This window comes from Coloeus monedula (genome assembly GCF_965178545.1).
Source record: "Coloeus monedula genome assembly, chromosome: 16".
NCBI lineage: Eukaryota > Metazoa > Chordata > Aves > Passeriformes > Corvidae > Coloeus > Coloeus monedula.
The window spans coordinates 8,353,007-8,368,247 of NC_138796.1; the positions used below are offsets into that span (position 1 = coordinate 8,353,007).

Sequence of the window (15,241 nt, forward strand, 5' to 3'; positions counted from 1 at the left end):
GTTACATCTGGGTTTGCCCTGCTTGTGTACCTTGACTGGGTTGCTCATATTGTGTTCAAGCTCAGGACACAGTGCCAGCAGCAGAGCAGATCCCTCCAACAGCCTGGGGATGTTGGAGGACATGGAGGGTTCAGCAGTGCTGGCGCAGGTGTTTTACTGAAGGGGCACTTTTGGGTGTTTCTGGCTCACAGTTTGGTTCATGTGAGAGCCCAGCAGGCTCTCCCCAAACCTTTATGGAGCAGCCAGAATTTGGGAGCCACTTGTGCTAAGCTGCAGAGCAGGTTCTGTTAAGAGTGTGGGGACTTGTGTAATACAATTCCTCAGGTTTATTTTTTTCTTTTCCTTTAAACCAAAGACATGGAGGGTCTGGTGGACACGAGTGTTGCCAAGATCATCTCTGACAAGAACTTGCCCTTTGTGGCCCGTCAGATGGCCCTGCATGCCAATGTGAGTACCCCCAGCTCCCCCAGACCTTCTGACTTCCAGCTGCTGCCTTGGGCCATCACCATCTTCCAAGGAAACAAGCAGGGCCTGCTAAAACAAAGAAACAACTTTTCTACTTGACCTTGAAGCCAGAGTTGGCACCTGAACAGTCCTAACTCAGAGCTGGATTTCAGTTGCTGTCAAACTGCACACAAAAATCGGATTAATTTTATTGTTGTTGTTATGTTAATGTGGCTCCTCTCTTTCCCTGCTTCTCCCCACCCTTCCCAACCCAGATGGCTTCCCAGGTCCACCACAGCAGATCCAACCCCACGGACACCTACCCCTCCAAATGGATCGCGAGGCTGCGCCACATCAAGAGGCTCCGGCACCGGGTGAGTGGAGCTGCTCTGAGGGGTAGAACTGGCCTTTACTGAGACTCTTACTGCAATTAAGGCAGGTAAAACCAGCTGGCAGAACTTGCTGAGTGAGAGGAGGGGTGTGTATATGGAGGTTAGAATCCAGCTGGTCAGGGAATCACAGAGAGTTTGGGTTGGAAGGGACCTCAAGGATCATCCAGTTCCAGTTCTGTTGTGAGAATGACCACCTTTCCCATGGAGAAATTCCTCCTGATGTCCAACACCTGGACACAGAGTGGCACCCCCTCAGTGCTGGCACAGTGTCCTGGGTAACCTGCCCTGCCCAGATAGAGAATGGAAAGAGTTTTGGAGAGAATGGAGCTCACCTGTTCTCCGTTGCCTTTCAGCTCCGGGAAGAGACACAGTACCAGAGCCCTGGCCTTCCCCTGCAGCTGCACCCCTCTGCCCCCACAAAACCCCCTCCCCAGATCCCCCAGGACCCCCCTCCCACCTATGAGACAGGGCAGAGGAAGAGGCTGATCTCCTCCGTGGACGACTTCACTGAGTTCGTGTAGGGCCGGGCTCGGGGTGTCCCTGCTGGGACACTGAGGCCATGGAATTGTGGTCCCTGCGTGCTGATCCCTGCACCTGCATGGACACAGGGATTGGGAGGCACAGCCTGGCTGCTCCTTGCATGTGGACTTGGCACTGAACCTGCCAGGAGCTTCGGGTGCCCCTGAGGAGGACACTGGATTCCCAGCAGAAGCTCCCAGAGGACCAACGCACTGTGTTTGGTTTGGTTTGAGCTGTTTCAAGGCTTCTCTTTTGGGAACTTCCCTGCAGAACCTTTCTTTGGACTCCTTCCACACCAGCTCCTGGTGGAAGCAGACAAAGGATGATGTTCTGCAGATCCTCACATGAAGGCACAGGAATTGTGGAATTTTTGAGGACTTTATTGAGAATGAAATATGAAGTATTGGAAATCCAGTTGCTATTTCTGAGCACCCAGGAATCCCAGCTCCTCCCTGGACATCGGCAGCACCTGGACTCTTCAGGCTCTGACTCATTCTACTGCCAGTTCTGGAAAGAGTTCATTTGGGTTCTCTCCTGCCCAAAATGCTGCTTAAATTCCCAAGGTTTGTCTTCATTCTGAGGAATTCCCAGTAAAGCCTCTCTCCCTCAGCTGAGATTATTTTGCCACCAGAAGTAACAGCAAAGAGGGAAGGGGAGCAGTGGAAGGGCAGAGCTTGGCCAGCAGTCCCTGGGGATGAAGAGCCTGACCCCCACGGCTGACTCCAGGTGTTCAGACCCAGCTTCCAGATCCATCTGCAGAACTTCCTGTGGTTGGAGGAATGCTGGGGTGTCTCATCCTTACCCATGCACCTGATAAATCCCTTTTTGACTGCTGCCAAGTCTTGGGGCATCATCTTCCCCACGAGTTTTGCCTATTTCCTGACAGGGAGTCTCCTGGGGGAGGCTGAAGCAGTGCAGTTGGACCTTGCAGGGCAGGTGGGCACAGCTGGAATGGGACTTGCAGCCCATCCTGAGGCAAGGAGGGCACCAGACACTACAGTACCCAACTGGGAGGCACCTCGTAAGCTGGACTATACTGTGAGCACTTCATCTCCTGCTTTGTCTGTGAGTGGGAAGCGTGGATTTGGGAATGGCTGACAGCAGGGAGATGAAGACAAGTGCAATGTGCACGTGGGACTGTGAAGGGACAGGCGAGGGGACAAAGGGCCAGCCCTCGCCTGTGCAGGTGTGTGGGAACACCAAGTGTCCGTTGTGTTTGAGTGTTTATGAGTCGTAAAGGAAATAAAATCTTTGTCTGATCAGTGCGTTCTTGAGGTCCTGGGAAAGTTCAAACTCTTTCCTGATCATGTAAATCCTTCCTCCTTTCCTGCTTTAGTTTCCCAATATGTGTTGCTCATGGAACCACCCCCCACCCCCCTCCCAGTGCTGGACACATGGATTCCTGGCCATATTCCAGTCCCTGGACAGGGATATTCCATGCAGTTCAGCTTCAGGGAACCTCTGTGCTGGGGAGGGGATTTTTCTGTCAGCTTTGTCCTTGTGCCATCCCCAGCCCCCACCAGTGAGCTCATTCATTAATGCCTGATAGGCTGGAGGATTTAATAAAGTGTCTTGTGTTGTGCAGGAGACCTTAATTTAAATTATGGATGCAGAGAGAATGAGGGTGGGGTGGAGAGGAGTGTCTGGAGCAGGACAAAAGCACGTGAGCCAGGTTTTAGCAGTCAGTGTTTATTTGACTTTGTCAGTTTGTAAGAAACATCCCCACAGTTAAAAAATACACCATTTTTGTTTGCAGTGAAATGCTGACCAGACAGGAACCATTGGCATTTTGGTCATAAGCGTTGTTCTTTAAAAAAAAAAAAAAAAAAAAAGGCACTTACAGAAGTCCCTCCCTCTCCCTTGGAACAAATGGATGGGGGTTTCATTTTTTATTTAAGCAGCTTGATCCTGATGCATCATTGTGAGATTCAAGGCAATAAATAAGACACCATCTCTCGGTGACTACAGACACAAAAATATACATTCAGGGGGATTTATGGGCTTTGAGTCAAGTTTATTGCTGTGAGGGTGTAACTCCATGACTAAATGCCTCTGGCTGCAGAGGAGCCTTAGCTGGGACATGGAGGGGACCCTGGGATGCTGCTGGAGCTGGCACAGGAACTGCTGCACTGAGAACTGTGAGTGCTGGAAGCTGTGGGTGCTGCCCACCACGCAGGGCTGGGCTTTTCAAGGAACTGTGGGGGGCAGAGCTGCTCTCCGTACTTCAGGGAAGGCCAGAAGTAGGGCAGTTGTCTGATCCCATTTCTGCTCCTCTCCGATCAGAAGGAGCACTTGGTAAAGTCACACGCACCGAGTCACACTCACACACACATGCAGGGCAAGGAACAGGCACTTGGGAACAAAAAGCCTGATGGGTTTGGGGAGCATCTTTGTTCCAGCTGCCCCTTAGCTTAGGGGTGGCTGCTCCAAGTATTTGGGGCCCTGCTGGCCCCTCCTGCCTCCGTCTCCTTCCCACACTTCCCTCCTACTCCCAACCTCTTCTAATGGGGATACTCAAGCTGAGAACTGACCCCTGCATCAGGAACTTAACTTTTTGGCTCTTCAAGAGATTTCCAAGACCTGCTTGGTTAATTTGGGACATTTCAATCACTGAAAATTCCCACAGGGCCCTCGGAGGGGTTGGATCTACAGTCCTGGTGCTCCACACAGGTGACAGGGGCTGTGCCAGGGCAGGTGTGCGGGGGAAAGGAGCTTTGGAGCTGGAGGGACTCCAGCCCTGGGCCCTGGGGACATCCCAGGTCTCTGGGACACCTCCCCGCTGCTCCTCTACTGCCTTGGAGGTTTGGGGACATGGCACTGGCACTGTCCCTGTCACCAAAAAGGAGTCATAGGCATATGCCAAGCTGAGCCTGGTGCTGTGCTGCCTGGGAAGTCAAAGGAACAAAAAATCCAAGGCAAATAGTTTTCTCTGACTTGAAAACCAGGGATTTTTTCTGAGCACAGAGCACAAAGCTGACCAGCATCTGGGCTCAGCCTCCAGCTGCTGGTTCTGCCTGCTCCAGGCACCCTCTAGGCCCCTCCCTGTCCCACTCCTGCCCTCTGGGCCCTTCACTGCCCTCTCCCACCTGCCCTTCTGCCACTACCAACCTGTCCTGGTTACCAGTATTGGATTTCTCCCCTCTGCACTCCACTTCTCTGTGCCCTCTGCTGTTCCAACACCTCCATGCCAACCAAGCACCACCTCACTTGTCTCCTCCTGCCCTCATCCCTCCACAACCTTTCCACAACGTCTGTCCTGAACAGCACCTGAGTTTTCCAAAGGTAACTTAAACCTGTCCCAAAGGCATCCCCGAGCACCCTGTTTCCCCTGCAGTCACCCTGACACACATGGCCAAGAAAGCACATGGATGCTGGAATGAAACCTTCACAAATATCCAACACAGCTGGGGGCTGGAGGGGAGGTTCAGGAGGGGATGGAACAATGGAAGTGTTTTAGGAGCCCCCTCTCTCTGCCTGGAGAAGTCTCCCCTGTCCTGGGAAGGTGCTTCCTGGCCCACCAGCACCAGAGGCAGCTGAACCTGAGGCTCCTGCCCTGCAGCTCTGCCCCCCTCAGCCTTCCCTTCCACCCTTCTCACCTGTCCAAAGCATGGAGCAGGTTCTGGAACACATGGAGGGGCCCACTGGGGGCTTTTCCCCATCCACCTGTGGCCACTGCCCGGAGCCAGCCTAGGAGAGCACACAAACCACACACACACACACAGACACCCAATCCTTATATACATGGGACATTCCCAGGAAGAAGCACTTAATACATCCTTTAAATAACTCTGACAATAGTGTTCTGTCTCCTATCTACATGTTTCAAACTCGGTACCGATGCTATGAAAATATAGCAAACATACAAAAATATATACATTTAAAAACCAAACAAACCCCGTATAAATTACTTACAATAGCCATAAGGTGAAATGGGGCTGAGGAGGGGAAGGCAGCCCCTGGAGAGGGCTTCAGGCACCCCCAGGCTGTGATCTGGGGGGCCCCATGGCACAGGCCAGCTGTAGCCCAGCAGCTGTAGGCCAGCACATGGTGAATCCCAGCTGGCAAGGCTGGAGGGCCCCCAAAAAAAGCTCCCTCAGGGCTTCACCTGCCTCCTTTGTGCTCAGGGAAGGTGCTGGCACGGCTGCCTGAGCTGGGGCTGCGCTCCCCTCCTCCCTGTCCATTTCAGTTTATGATTTAAACAAACAAAATACTGCTTTTGTGATATATTATCCCATTCTTAGCTCGCACGTGTCACTGGTAGCCGAGGAAAGCCTTGTTTAAAGTGCTGGGCAGTACATAAGAACAAGTAAACCAAAAAAATACATATACTTAGAGCAATACATTCCTTGGGTTAGAGAAGCCAAGCAGCCAGCGGCGCCTGCACCCCGGGGCCACGGCGGGGGGACAGGGCAGGTGGGGACCGCAGTGACACCAGCACGTTGGGAACCCCACACTGGGAGTTGGGAATCCCATGCTGGGAGTTTGGGAACCCCATGCTCAGAGGTGGCTGAGGCAGCCCAGGGGTTTCTTGTCCCCAGCTCGCTGCAATGTCCTTTGTTTTAAATATTGGATTTCTTTAAATACAAATAATAGTACCAATTTCTGGAGGATAAAAGTAGCCAATACTGGAAATTAACTGCTCTGGGTGTAGATAGCATTTCCCTATATATCTATTTATGCTTAAAAAACAAGGTGGATTAAATACCTTCTTGAAAGCTGTCGCTTTCCTCCACAGTGCGTCTGGTCAACAAAAATCCAAGACTTGGTTCAAACCTTTGAGGCCTGGGGCTCTCCTCTCCCTTTCCCATCCGGCACAGCCAGCAGGGAAGGGGGGGAGCCTCGTCCCATCTCCCTGTGCCCACCCAGTCCCCACCTGTGGCCGGTTGCAGCCGGGGCCATAGAACAACCCACAGCTGCTCCCTGTGAGCCAGCAGGGATCTCCTGCACCTGCTCATCCCCTGGGGAAAGGCTCGGCCTTCTCCCCTTCCATCTTTAACACTGGAATGCTCCCGTGGGGCCGGTTCTGGAAGGCCGGTGGCCGTGCCAGCGGCGTGGCGGGAGAGCCCCGGTGCCCGGCCGGCCCAGCCGCCGCGGCAGCTCCGGGCGGGCACAGCCCGCCCCCGGCAAAGCCCTGCCAGGGCATCGCTCCTGCACCCCCGTTACTTGACCGTGGGGTGCACCCGGTTCTTGGCCCGCAGGGGCCGTTTCCTCCTGGCGGCACAGGGCTTGCCCGGTGACCCTGCGGCCGCGCTGACGCCCCGGCTGGCCCGCAGCAGCCGGCCGGGCACCGCGCCCCGGCCGCCCGGCACGGCCCCGGCACAGCGCGGGGCCAGCGCGTCCGTGTCCGACAGCTCCGGGGACGGGCCCGGCTCCGAGCCGCCCGAGCAGCCCTGGCCCGGGCCCCCCTCGGGCCCGCGGTGCCTCCTGCGGGCGCGGCGGCTGCGGGAGAACTCGAGCAGGTGCTCGATGCGGGACACGTCCTCCGTCACCTGATTGACGCGGTCAAACTGCACCAGCAGCATCTCGAAGAGGGAGAGGAGGCGCTGGATGTCAGCGTCCACTTCCAGGCTGTCGCGGGTGCTCAGCACGAGACTCAGCCCGTCCAGCTGGCTGGAGGACGTGGAGGCCCTGGAGCTGTCGGAGGCAGCGCTGGGAGTGGGGCCCCGGAAGGACTTGGAGTCGCTGGAGTCTCGGGAAGGCAGCGGCTCCATCCCTTCAAACCTCACCTTGTGCCGGAACTGGGAGGGAAGAGGGGAGCAGGAGCAAGGTTAGGGCAGGAGCTGGGAAGTGGGAACACACCAAACAGCTCCACGGCTGCTCCCAGCCGTTCCTGGTGTGACAGGCCATGGGCTGGGGCTGGATCCCAGATAAAGCCCTGTGGAACCGTGGGGCTGAGAATGGGCAGCTGATGCCTGTATGGTTCCCCATCACTAACCCAGCTCTTGGGCCCCCAAGGGTGGCCACTGCTCCAGCCCTCGCCTGCCAGAGGAACTTGGCTGCAGGAAGGAGCCAGAGGCAGGGAAAGGCTAAAGATGGTGGATGCTGCTCTGTGCCACCAGGCCCCTTCTCCACAGAGTCCCCAGGCTGCCCTCACCTCCTTGGCTTTGCTGAAGCCCATCCACATCTTGAGCCTGCGCACGAACAGCTCGACCATCTCGTAGTCCTGGGGCTCGAAGGCGGGGCGGTAGAGCTCGGAGTGCATCTCGCGGTAGCTGTGGATCAGCACCACCGCGAGCAGCCGCAGCACAATCCACACCTCCAGCACAATGTAGGTGGTGCAGAAGAGGCAGTAGAGCCCTGAGGCCTCGGGCACGCAGGGCCAGAGGCTGGCGCTGCCCCGCAGAAGGGCCAGCAGCAGCAGGAGGCTGCTGCCCACACTGCGGAAGGACTCGGAGGAGGAGGAGAAGAGCTGCGAAGGGACAGAGGAGATGCGATGAGAAGGGAGCAGCAGCAAAGTGTTCCCCTGTCCCGCAATACTCCCTCCCACATGGGCCCTGAGGGGTGGCCCATAAATGGGCTGGGACAGGGACAGCCCCTGGCCAAAGGTGCTGGTGGCAGGGTGCACATGGAGCACCCAGGGGACCCAGGGGCTTTGCTCATGTCATGCCACGGTGAGGGACAAGGGGCAGCAGGACCACCAACAGCTCCTCTGTGAGGGAAGGGGACAGGAGTGGTTACCAGGAAGCCGAGCTGGGCATAGGCCAGGAGGAGGAGGGCAAAGGCCACCCCTGCAGCCATCAGCTCCTTCATGGACTTCTGGAAGGTCTTCCCAAACACTGACCATTGTCGGACGAAGCGCAGCTGCTGGGCAGCCTGGGAGGGGAGAGGAGGGAGTTACAGACACACCCCCAGCTCAGGACGGGTCTCTTAAACACATGGGAAACTCAAACCCCATCAGAGCACAAATACCCCAGTCCACAGGTTCCTTACAGACAGAATCAGCCCATCAGCCACACTTGGCTGAATTCCTCAGGGGAATTGAGGGCCCAGAGGCCTCAGAGACCTGAAGTGCACAGCAGAGACACACGTGGCCTCCCTGCCACCTGCTCTGCTCCTGCCAGGACTGTGCAGGGGTGACAAGCACAGGAGGACCAAAGCACCCACCACCCACGTGCTGCTCCTCCCAGCCTGCCCATACCTGCACGGTCAGGAGGAAGAGGAGGGATGCGGCCAGGCTGCTGAAGACGGAGCTCAGGAAGGCCACCTGGTAGAAGTTGGTGAAGCCCCTGCGGTTGCTGAGGTACCTGAGCCACTGCTGGTCAGCCAGGGTGGCCTGACTGAGGTGCACCAGCACCGTGCATGTGGTGAGCAGGATAAAAACCCACTGGCCATAGTTGCCCCACAGGGTGAAGTAGGCTCTGCCTTCCTTTTTGATGGCCAGAGACTCCGACACCACGAAGTAAACCACAAACAGCATGAGGAAAACCTGGGGGAGGAACAGGGAGGTTACCAGGAGAGGTTATGGAGAGAGTACCAGGAGAGGAGGAATGGAGAACTACCAGGAGATGAGAGGACGAGCCCCGACTGCTGTGGCTGCACCAGGGGACCCCACAGCGCCCCAGGACAGCAAAATCCCCCAAACCAGGCCAAATTACACCCCTGGACCACACCTTGTATCCTGCCCTGCCTTCCTTGCTCATCCAACACCCCAATCCCTCCTGAAGCTCCCCAGTGCCCACACCCAATGCCCCTGTGGCAGGATGGCAGCGCCCAGGGAACAAGGGCTCTGCTGACACCAAACCCAGGCAGGGTGACAGACGTGGGGACAAGTGGCCTCAGGCAGGGCAGCTCGAGTCCACAGTGACCAGCCCGGGTGAGGGTCCCCAGAGCCCCTCATGCAGAAAGCAGGGGGTGCAGGGGAGGTCCCACACTGACCATCATGAGGAGCTGCAGGGTGACCCCCCCACTGAGCCTCAGCAGGGGGAAGGGGCTGATGGTGACCGCGGCGATGGCCTGGCCGGCCCCAGGGAACTCCAGGCGCAGGGTGACGGCCACGTGCAGGTCCACGCTGGGGTTGTACTGCAGCAGCTCCACGAACACTGCCCGACTCCTGCAGAGGGACAGGAGCAGCTCAGGGGCTGGGACACCACCAGCTCTGGGGCCACTGCTGGGTGGGACATCCATCCTGTGCCCCTGCGACACTCCAGCAGCACCCCTGACGAGCCCAAGTGACAGCAGGACATTCCCTCTGCCCCTGCCACACTCACATGTTGTCGATCCACGTGTGCTGCTGCAAGAATTCCAGCTGAGCCCGGCTCTCCTCCAGGGAAGGACCCAGCTCCTGCACGTAGCCGCTGCTGTCGTAGAAGGAGATGTAGCCCCAGTACCAGATCCTGCAGAGGAAGAGGAGCTGTGGGTGAGGCTGAAGGACACTGGTTGCTCTCCTACATGGCAGGCCAGGAGCAAATGTGCAGATGCAGATCCTCCCCCTCAGGATTTATTTCACAAGACAAATTACAGAGGTGCATTGATCCACCTCATGTGCCCAACCTCAGAACAGCCCCAAGCCCTGTGGTGGCCCAGACTTGCATGGAGATGCCTCTGGGGACAAACCAGAGCAGAAACCAAGTGTGATTTATGCCCAGGATGCAGGACAACCTCCTGTCACCCCCTTGAGCAGAAATCCACTGCTGCTCCTGGGCTGCTGGGTTCCTCTGCCCTGTCTGTGCCCTGGAAGGTGCAGAGTTGAACCCTCTGCCCCTGGGCCCCCATAACAGCACAAGGCTGCTGTTCAGACCCTTTGGAATTTCCATGTCCATCTGCCCTTTGCCAGGCTCAGGGGCTGTGAGGGCTGGGAACAACCCGACGCACCTGTAAAGACCTTAGAGAGGTCTGTAAGGATCCCTGGAGAAGGAGCAGGGGTGGGAGCAGGGGTGGGAGCAGGCAGGGCAGCCCTTACCCCGCTAGGTCGGGTGCTGAGTGTACCCACGCTGCCGTCTCATTTCCAGCCGTGCTCTCCCAGCCCACTCCATAGTCAGCAGTGGCAAAGATGTGCTGGTCAGTGCAGCTCCTCTGGGCACTGCCCAAGCCCTGCAGGATATCCTGGGCACTCTGCTGGCACTCAGCTGGAATGAGAGCACCCTGTGAGCCACAGGGAGCCAGCACAGCCAGTGCTGAGCTCACAGCACCGCCCTTCCTCCCAACCCCTCTGCATTCATCCCCACGAGTGCACCAGGGTGAGAGAAGGGGCATGCAGAAGTCAGGGATTCAGAAAAGGATGGATATTAACAATAAAAATAGAGAGCTGTCCAATTTAGGAGTCACGATATATTCATGCCACCAACTCAGAGTGGATTAGCTGGGTACAAGTGGAGGAGAATAGAGACATCCCAACTGGCCTTGGGTAAGAGTGGACCAGCACTCTGGTCCCTGGAGACATCACTGGCTTCAAACTGCCAGAGGGCAGGATTAGATGGGATTTTGGGAAGGAATTCTTCCCTATGAGGGTGGGGAGGCCCTGGCACAGGTTGCCCAGAGAAGCTGTGGCTGCCCCTGGATCCCTGGAAGTGTCCAAGGCCAGGCTGGACAGGGCTTGGAACAGCCTGGGATAGTGGAAGGTGTCCCTGCCCAGGGCAGGGGTGGGATGGACTTTAAGGTCCCTCCCAATGAAAACCATTCTGGGATTCCATGATCCACTGCTTCCATAACCTCTGCTGCCTCCCCTCAGCCCCAGCTGCACCCAGACCTGCCCACTTCATCCTTCCAGGACTGTCACCTCCCCCTGTGGCAGCAGAGCCGCTGTCCCTGCCCTACCTCCCCGCAGCCGGAGCTGGCGCAGCCGGGCTGTCCCCAGTGTGGTGCTGTGGCTCTCCTGGCCAGAGCCATTGTTGTACAGGTAAGGCAGGAACACCTGAGACATCCACACCCAGAACTGATCCGACCTGCAGGGGGGAAGGTGTGAGATTGGTGCAAAGTTTCAGAGACTTTGGGGCACGAACAAGCCACACTGATGTGCCCAGAGAGCCAAGGGCTTTGCAGAGACACACCCTCAGCCCAGGGATCCCCAGAGCCAGACTGGGCTGCTGGGAGCTCCCAGGAGTGTGGAAAACCAGCTGGGAAAATTTAATCCAGTTAAACTTATGTGCAGAGTGAGGAAAGGCAGACTCTGGACAAGATGTCATTTCTGGCTCTCGTGACCCTGTTCATGACTATAAGTTGTGGCTGCAAATTCTGGAGACAGAGCAGCTCGTGTCTTTTCAAGCAGCTCCAGAAAGATGAACATCAACTCCCACAGCCCCTTCCCACTGGGAACCTCTCTAAACCTCAGAGAAATTAAACCTTGCAATCCCCAAAGGCCCCTCTGCTCTCCAGTGGAGCAGAACTACAGGGACAGACAGGACCTGCTGACTGTTGTGGAGCACCCAGCTCCACACGGGCACCAAGGAACCTCTTATGGCAAAGCCTGTGGAGCACGACCCAAAAGCCAACTTCTCTGACCCCCCCAGGGGCTGGCAGGTACCTCTTGATGAGCAGGAAGTCGTTGCTTCCCAGCTGCTGTTTGATGGAGCTCTGCAGGAGGAAGGCCCGGCTGGTGCGGGAGGCGTCGCCGTAGTTGGTGAGCAGGACCACCAGCAAGAACATCATGTAGATGAGGAAATTCTGGGAAGCAGAGAGTAAAAATGGGATTGCATGGAAAGGCTGGATCCCAATCCTGCAGCAGAGCAGTGCTTTCCATGGCCATGCAACAGGATCAGACCCAGAGATGGAGAAACTGAGGCAGAAACCAGAGCCAGGCACTCAGTGGATCCCAGCTGGACTGGGAGAACCCACACTCAGACGTGTCTCACCCCTGGGCACCAGGCAGCAGATGTCCCACCTTGAGCATCCTGTGCAGCAGTTTGACCTTCCTGGCCTCCTCCTTGGCCTGGAAGAGGGCGAATCCTTGTGGGGGCCGGACTTTGCTGATCCTCTCGGACACGTGTTCCACGCAGGGCTGCTCCACCAAGGTGTCGTCCTCCTCCGGGTGCAGCCTCTTGGCAACCAGGGAGAAATAGAGAGCTTCCAGCAGCACCTGGGGCACAGGGAGAGTGCTGAGCCTGCAGGGAGCTGTGCCACCTCAGCATTCCAGCAGCAGCTCCCGTGGGCCCCTTGGCACAGCCAGCATGGCACAGCTCCTACCTGGATCTTCAAAACCAAGTGCCACCAGCCCTCCCTCTCCTACTGCTGCTGGTGTCCACATCCTATCCTTCTGAGGGATATGGGGATGGGAGTGACCATTCAATGCACACAGTGTTCACTCTGACCTGATTTCATCATGGAAAGGGTTGTCAAGCATTGGAAGGGGCTGCCCAGGGCAGTGGTGGATTCACCATCCCTGGAAGTGTTCAAAAACCACATGAATATGGCACTTGGGGCCATGGGTTAGTGGTGAACATGGTGGTGGTGCTGGTTGATGGTTGGACTTGATCATTTTAAAGGGCTTTTCCAACCTTAACAATTCCATGACTGTGATTAGCAGCTGGACAGTGTTAATTCCAGCTGTTAATTCCACGTACAGGTCTGTGCCGGTGCACTTGTGCCATCCTCACCTTCAGAGGCTCCCAGACCAGGAACGAAGCCAGAAAGCTGAATATCCCTGAGATGAGCCACATGAGGGCCACGCTGGAGGAGAAGCCCACCCCGATCCACACGGAGACGCTGGCGGAGGTGGCGAAGAGCAGGAGGCTGATGCCGTGAGCCAGGAGGGAGCACCAGGGCGGGAGCAGGCGCTTCCTGAATGTCTGGTCTGCAACTGGGAGGAGGAGGGAGAGTGAGTGTGAACATCACTGCAAAGGGTCCGGTGGGCACAGGAAGGGCTGAGCTCAGCACTCATCCCAGCAGAGAGCCTGCCACCAGTCCTGGGTGAGTTCCAAGGGATCATCTCACACATTTCTACGACTGATGGCTGCAGAGAGTGCAGGGAGCAGAGTAACTGGGGAAGGAGGGAGCAGAGCCTCCCCAGGGAACACTGCAGGGACTGTCACAGCACAAGTGCTGGCCCAGGGCTTACTGAGATCCAGCCTCCAAGAGAAGCTGGCAGGAAATAGCACCGATATCCCAAGCAGGGAACAACCCTTCCTAAGGCTCTATTTTATTTTCCATTTACCCCACTGTGCCCCCCCAAAGTGCTGTAGTGTGGGATGGGCCCTGTCCCCGCACACCCCGGGGGGCACAGCCCTGGTACCTGTCCAGGTGGACTTGGCTGATCTGCTCACTTCCCTGGGAGGAGGGGCCACGCTCTGCCCTTTGTCGTTCAGCCTCTGCATCATGACAGTCTCCACCTTCTCCCCGAACACGCTGGACCTGCCAGGCACAGGGGGAGCCTGCTGAGAGCTGTGCCACTGCTGGCTCTGTGCTGAGCAGGCTGGCACCACGGGGGCTGAACTCCAGGACCAGCACCAGTCCTGGAACATCACACATGTCCCCCAGGCACAGACACTGCTCTGTGTCTCATGGACAAGGCCTGACAGTCCCTCCCTTCCCTTGGCCGCCCACTCTGCAGTGGCTGGTGGTCAGAGTGTCCTGGGCATGGTAACACAACAGGGATTTGGGTAGAATCCCCTTCTCCCTCCCACCAGTGCCATGAAGTGAACCCTCATCCCAGCACTTTGCCCACAGTCCAGAAGTGCTGGAGACACAGCTGGGGCTTTAAGGGACAATCCAGGTGGTTCCTGGAAGGGTGGCAGTGCTCTCCTGGAGCTGTGGCTGTGGGGGCTGCAGGAGTCATGGCCAGCAGGAACAGAGTGACCCGTGAAAGTGTCCCAAACCCAGCTCAGTTCAGCTGGGTGGGAGGCTCTGACTCCATGGGGGCTCTGCTCCCCAAACACTCACAGGCCTGAGATCAGATCTGTTTCTGCCCTCATGTATGGCCCCAGGTCCTGGGAGTGGGAGATGCCACTGGCTCCATCCGCCAGGATCTGCCGGATCAGATCCTCATCTGGGAAAGAGAGAGCACAGACAGCGTTGGCAGGAGCTCAGCACCCAGCACCACACCAGGATACGGCTCAGCCACGTGGTGGAACTGGGGAGGAGGAGGAGGGTCATGGTGATGTCCTCCTCCCTGGGACAGCCCTCCCCTGCTCCCTGCCCTCCAGTTCCTGTCTATCCCAGCTTGGCCACAGAGCTGGGCAGGGAACTGCTGGTTCAAGAGGCCAAGTTCTCCTTCTCCAGCCATGTCCAGAGGCTCTAGGACACACTGTGTCTTTGCAGCCAGTGAGGAAGTTCTGCTTGCTTGCAGCATTCCCATGGGAACACGCCTCTCCTGGCTCCCAGTCTGGTGGCAGTGTGGGACCACCCACCTCAGTCTGATGCCCACCAGGATTTCTGCTTTCACAGACTAAAATCCCACCTAAGCAGACACAACCCTCCTCCCCTGCCCTTCAGAGTGAGGCCAGTGGTGATGGCAGCAGCTCTGTTGTTCCACCTCTGCCCTGAGCCAGGGGGGCTCACCTGAGGCCGAGAAGTACCGGGGCTGCCCCTGGTGAATCCCAAGGGACAAAGTGTCCTCCTCAGTGGCCAGTGGGGCCTCAAGCCCCAGGTGGCGGCTGGCCCGGCCTCTCTTCAGCTTCTGGATGGTGTTGCCCATGATGGAGGGGTCACTCAGCAGGTCTGGCCAGCTGAGCAGGGCCTCGCTGGAGGGCCACCGCACCAGGCTGTGGAAAAACAGGAATGGGGGCGGTCAGGAATGTGGGGAGCACAAGAAAATGAACTGTGTGGGATTGTAGAGGGAAACAGCTGTGGGAGCACAAGCCAAGCCCAGCAAAGCACAGACTAAAGTCCTGCTTGCTCCATCCCCAGAACTCCACTCACCTCTTGGAGTCCTCCAGGAACAGATCTGTTTTGGTTTGCTCAGAGAAGGCCTGCAGGGAACAGAAACGTTTCAGGAACGTGACACAGGTTTGTGCCTG

General features: G+C 57.1%; 2 protein-coding genes across 7 annotated transcripts in view; one reads left to right on the plus strand and one right to left on the minus strand.

Moving 5' to 3' along the window:
- TSC2 (TSC complex subunit 2) overlaps positions 1–2,617 on the plus strand; it is a 32,204-nt gene extending 29,587 nt beyond the window's left edge. For all 4 annotated transcript variants that reach the window (XM_082292171.1, XM_082292173.1, XM_082292172.1 and 1 more), the window contains 3 exons: positions 356–447; positions 720–818; positions 1,190–2,617. In XM_082292171.1, the coding sequence (XP_082148297.1) occupies positions 356–447; positions 720–818; positions 1,190–1,357 (359 nt within the window). In that variant the 3' untranslated portion in view covers positions 1,358–2,617. The remainder of the gene's footprint in view (positions 1–355; positions 448–719; positions 819–1,189) is intronic.
- Positions 2,618–3,048: 431 nt separating this feature from the next.
- PKD1 (polycystin 1, transient receptor potential channel interacting) overlaps positions 3,049–15,241 on the minus strand; it is a gene marked incomplete at its 5' end in the record, with an annotated part of 79,777 nt that continues 67,584 nt past the window's right edge. For all 3 annotated transcript variants that reach the window (XM_082292196.1, XM_082292197.1, XM_082292198.1), the window contains 15 exons: positions 3,049–7,093; positions 7,450–7,764; positions 8,034–8,168; positions 8,494–8,781; positions 9,231–9,405; positions 9,563–9,688; positions 10,255–10,420; positions 11,109–11,236; positions 11,815–11,954; positions 12,172–12,366; positions 12,884–13,086; positions 13,519–13,637; positions 14,166–14,271; positions 14,784–14,986; positions 15,144–15,193. In XM_082292196.1, coding sequence (XP_082148322.1) covers positions 6,515–7,093; positions 7,450–7,764; positions 8,034–8,168; positions 8,494–8,781; positions 9,231–9,405; positions 9,563–9,688; positions 10,255–10,420; positions 11,109–11,236; positions 11,815–11,954; positions 12,172–12,366; positions 12,884–13,086; positions 13,519–13,637; positions 14,166–14,271; positions 14,784–14,986; positions 15,144–15,193 — 2,928 coding nt within the window. In that variant the 3' untranslated portion in view covers positions 3,049–6,514. The remainder of the gene's footprint in view (positions 7,094–7,449; positions 7,765–8,033; positions 8,169–8,493; positions 8,782–9,230; positions 9,406–9,562; positions 9,689–10,254; positions 10,421–11,108; positions 11,237–11,814; positions 11,955–12,171; positions 12,367–12,883; positions 13,087–13,518; positions 13,638–14,165; positions 14,272–14,783; positions 14,987–15,143; positions 15,194–15,241) is intronic.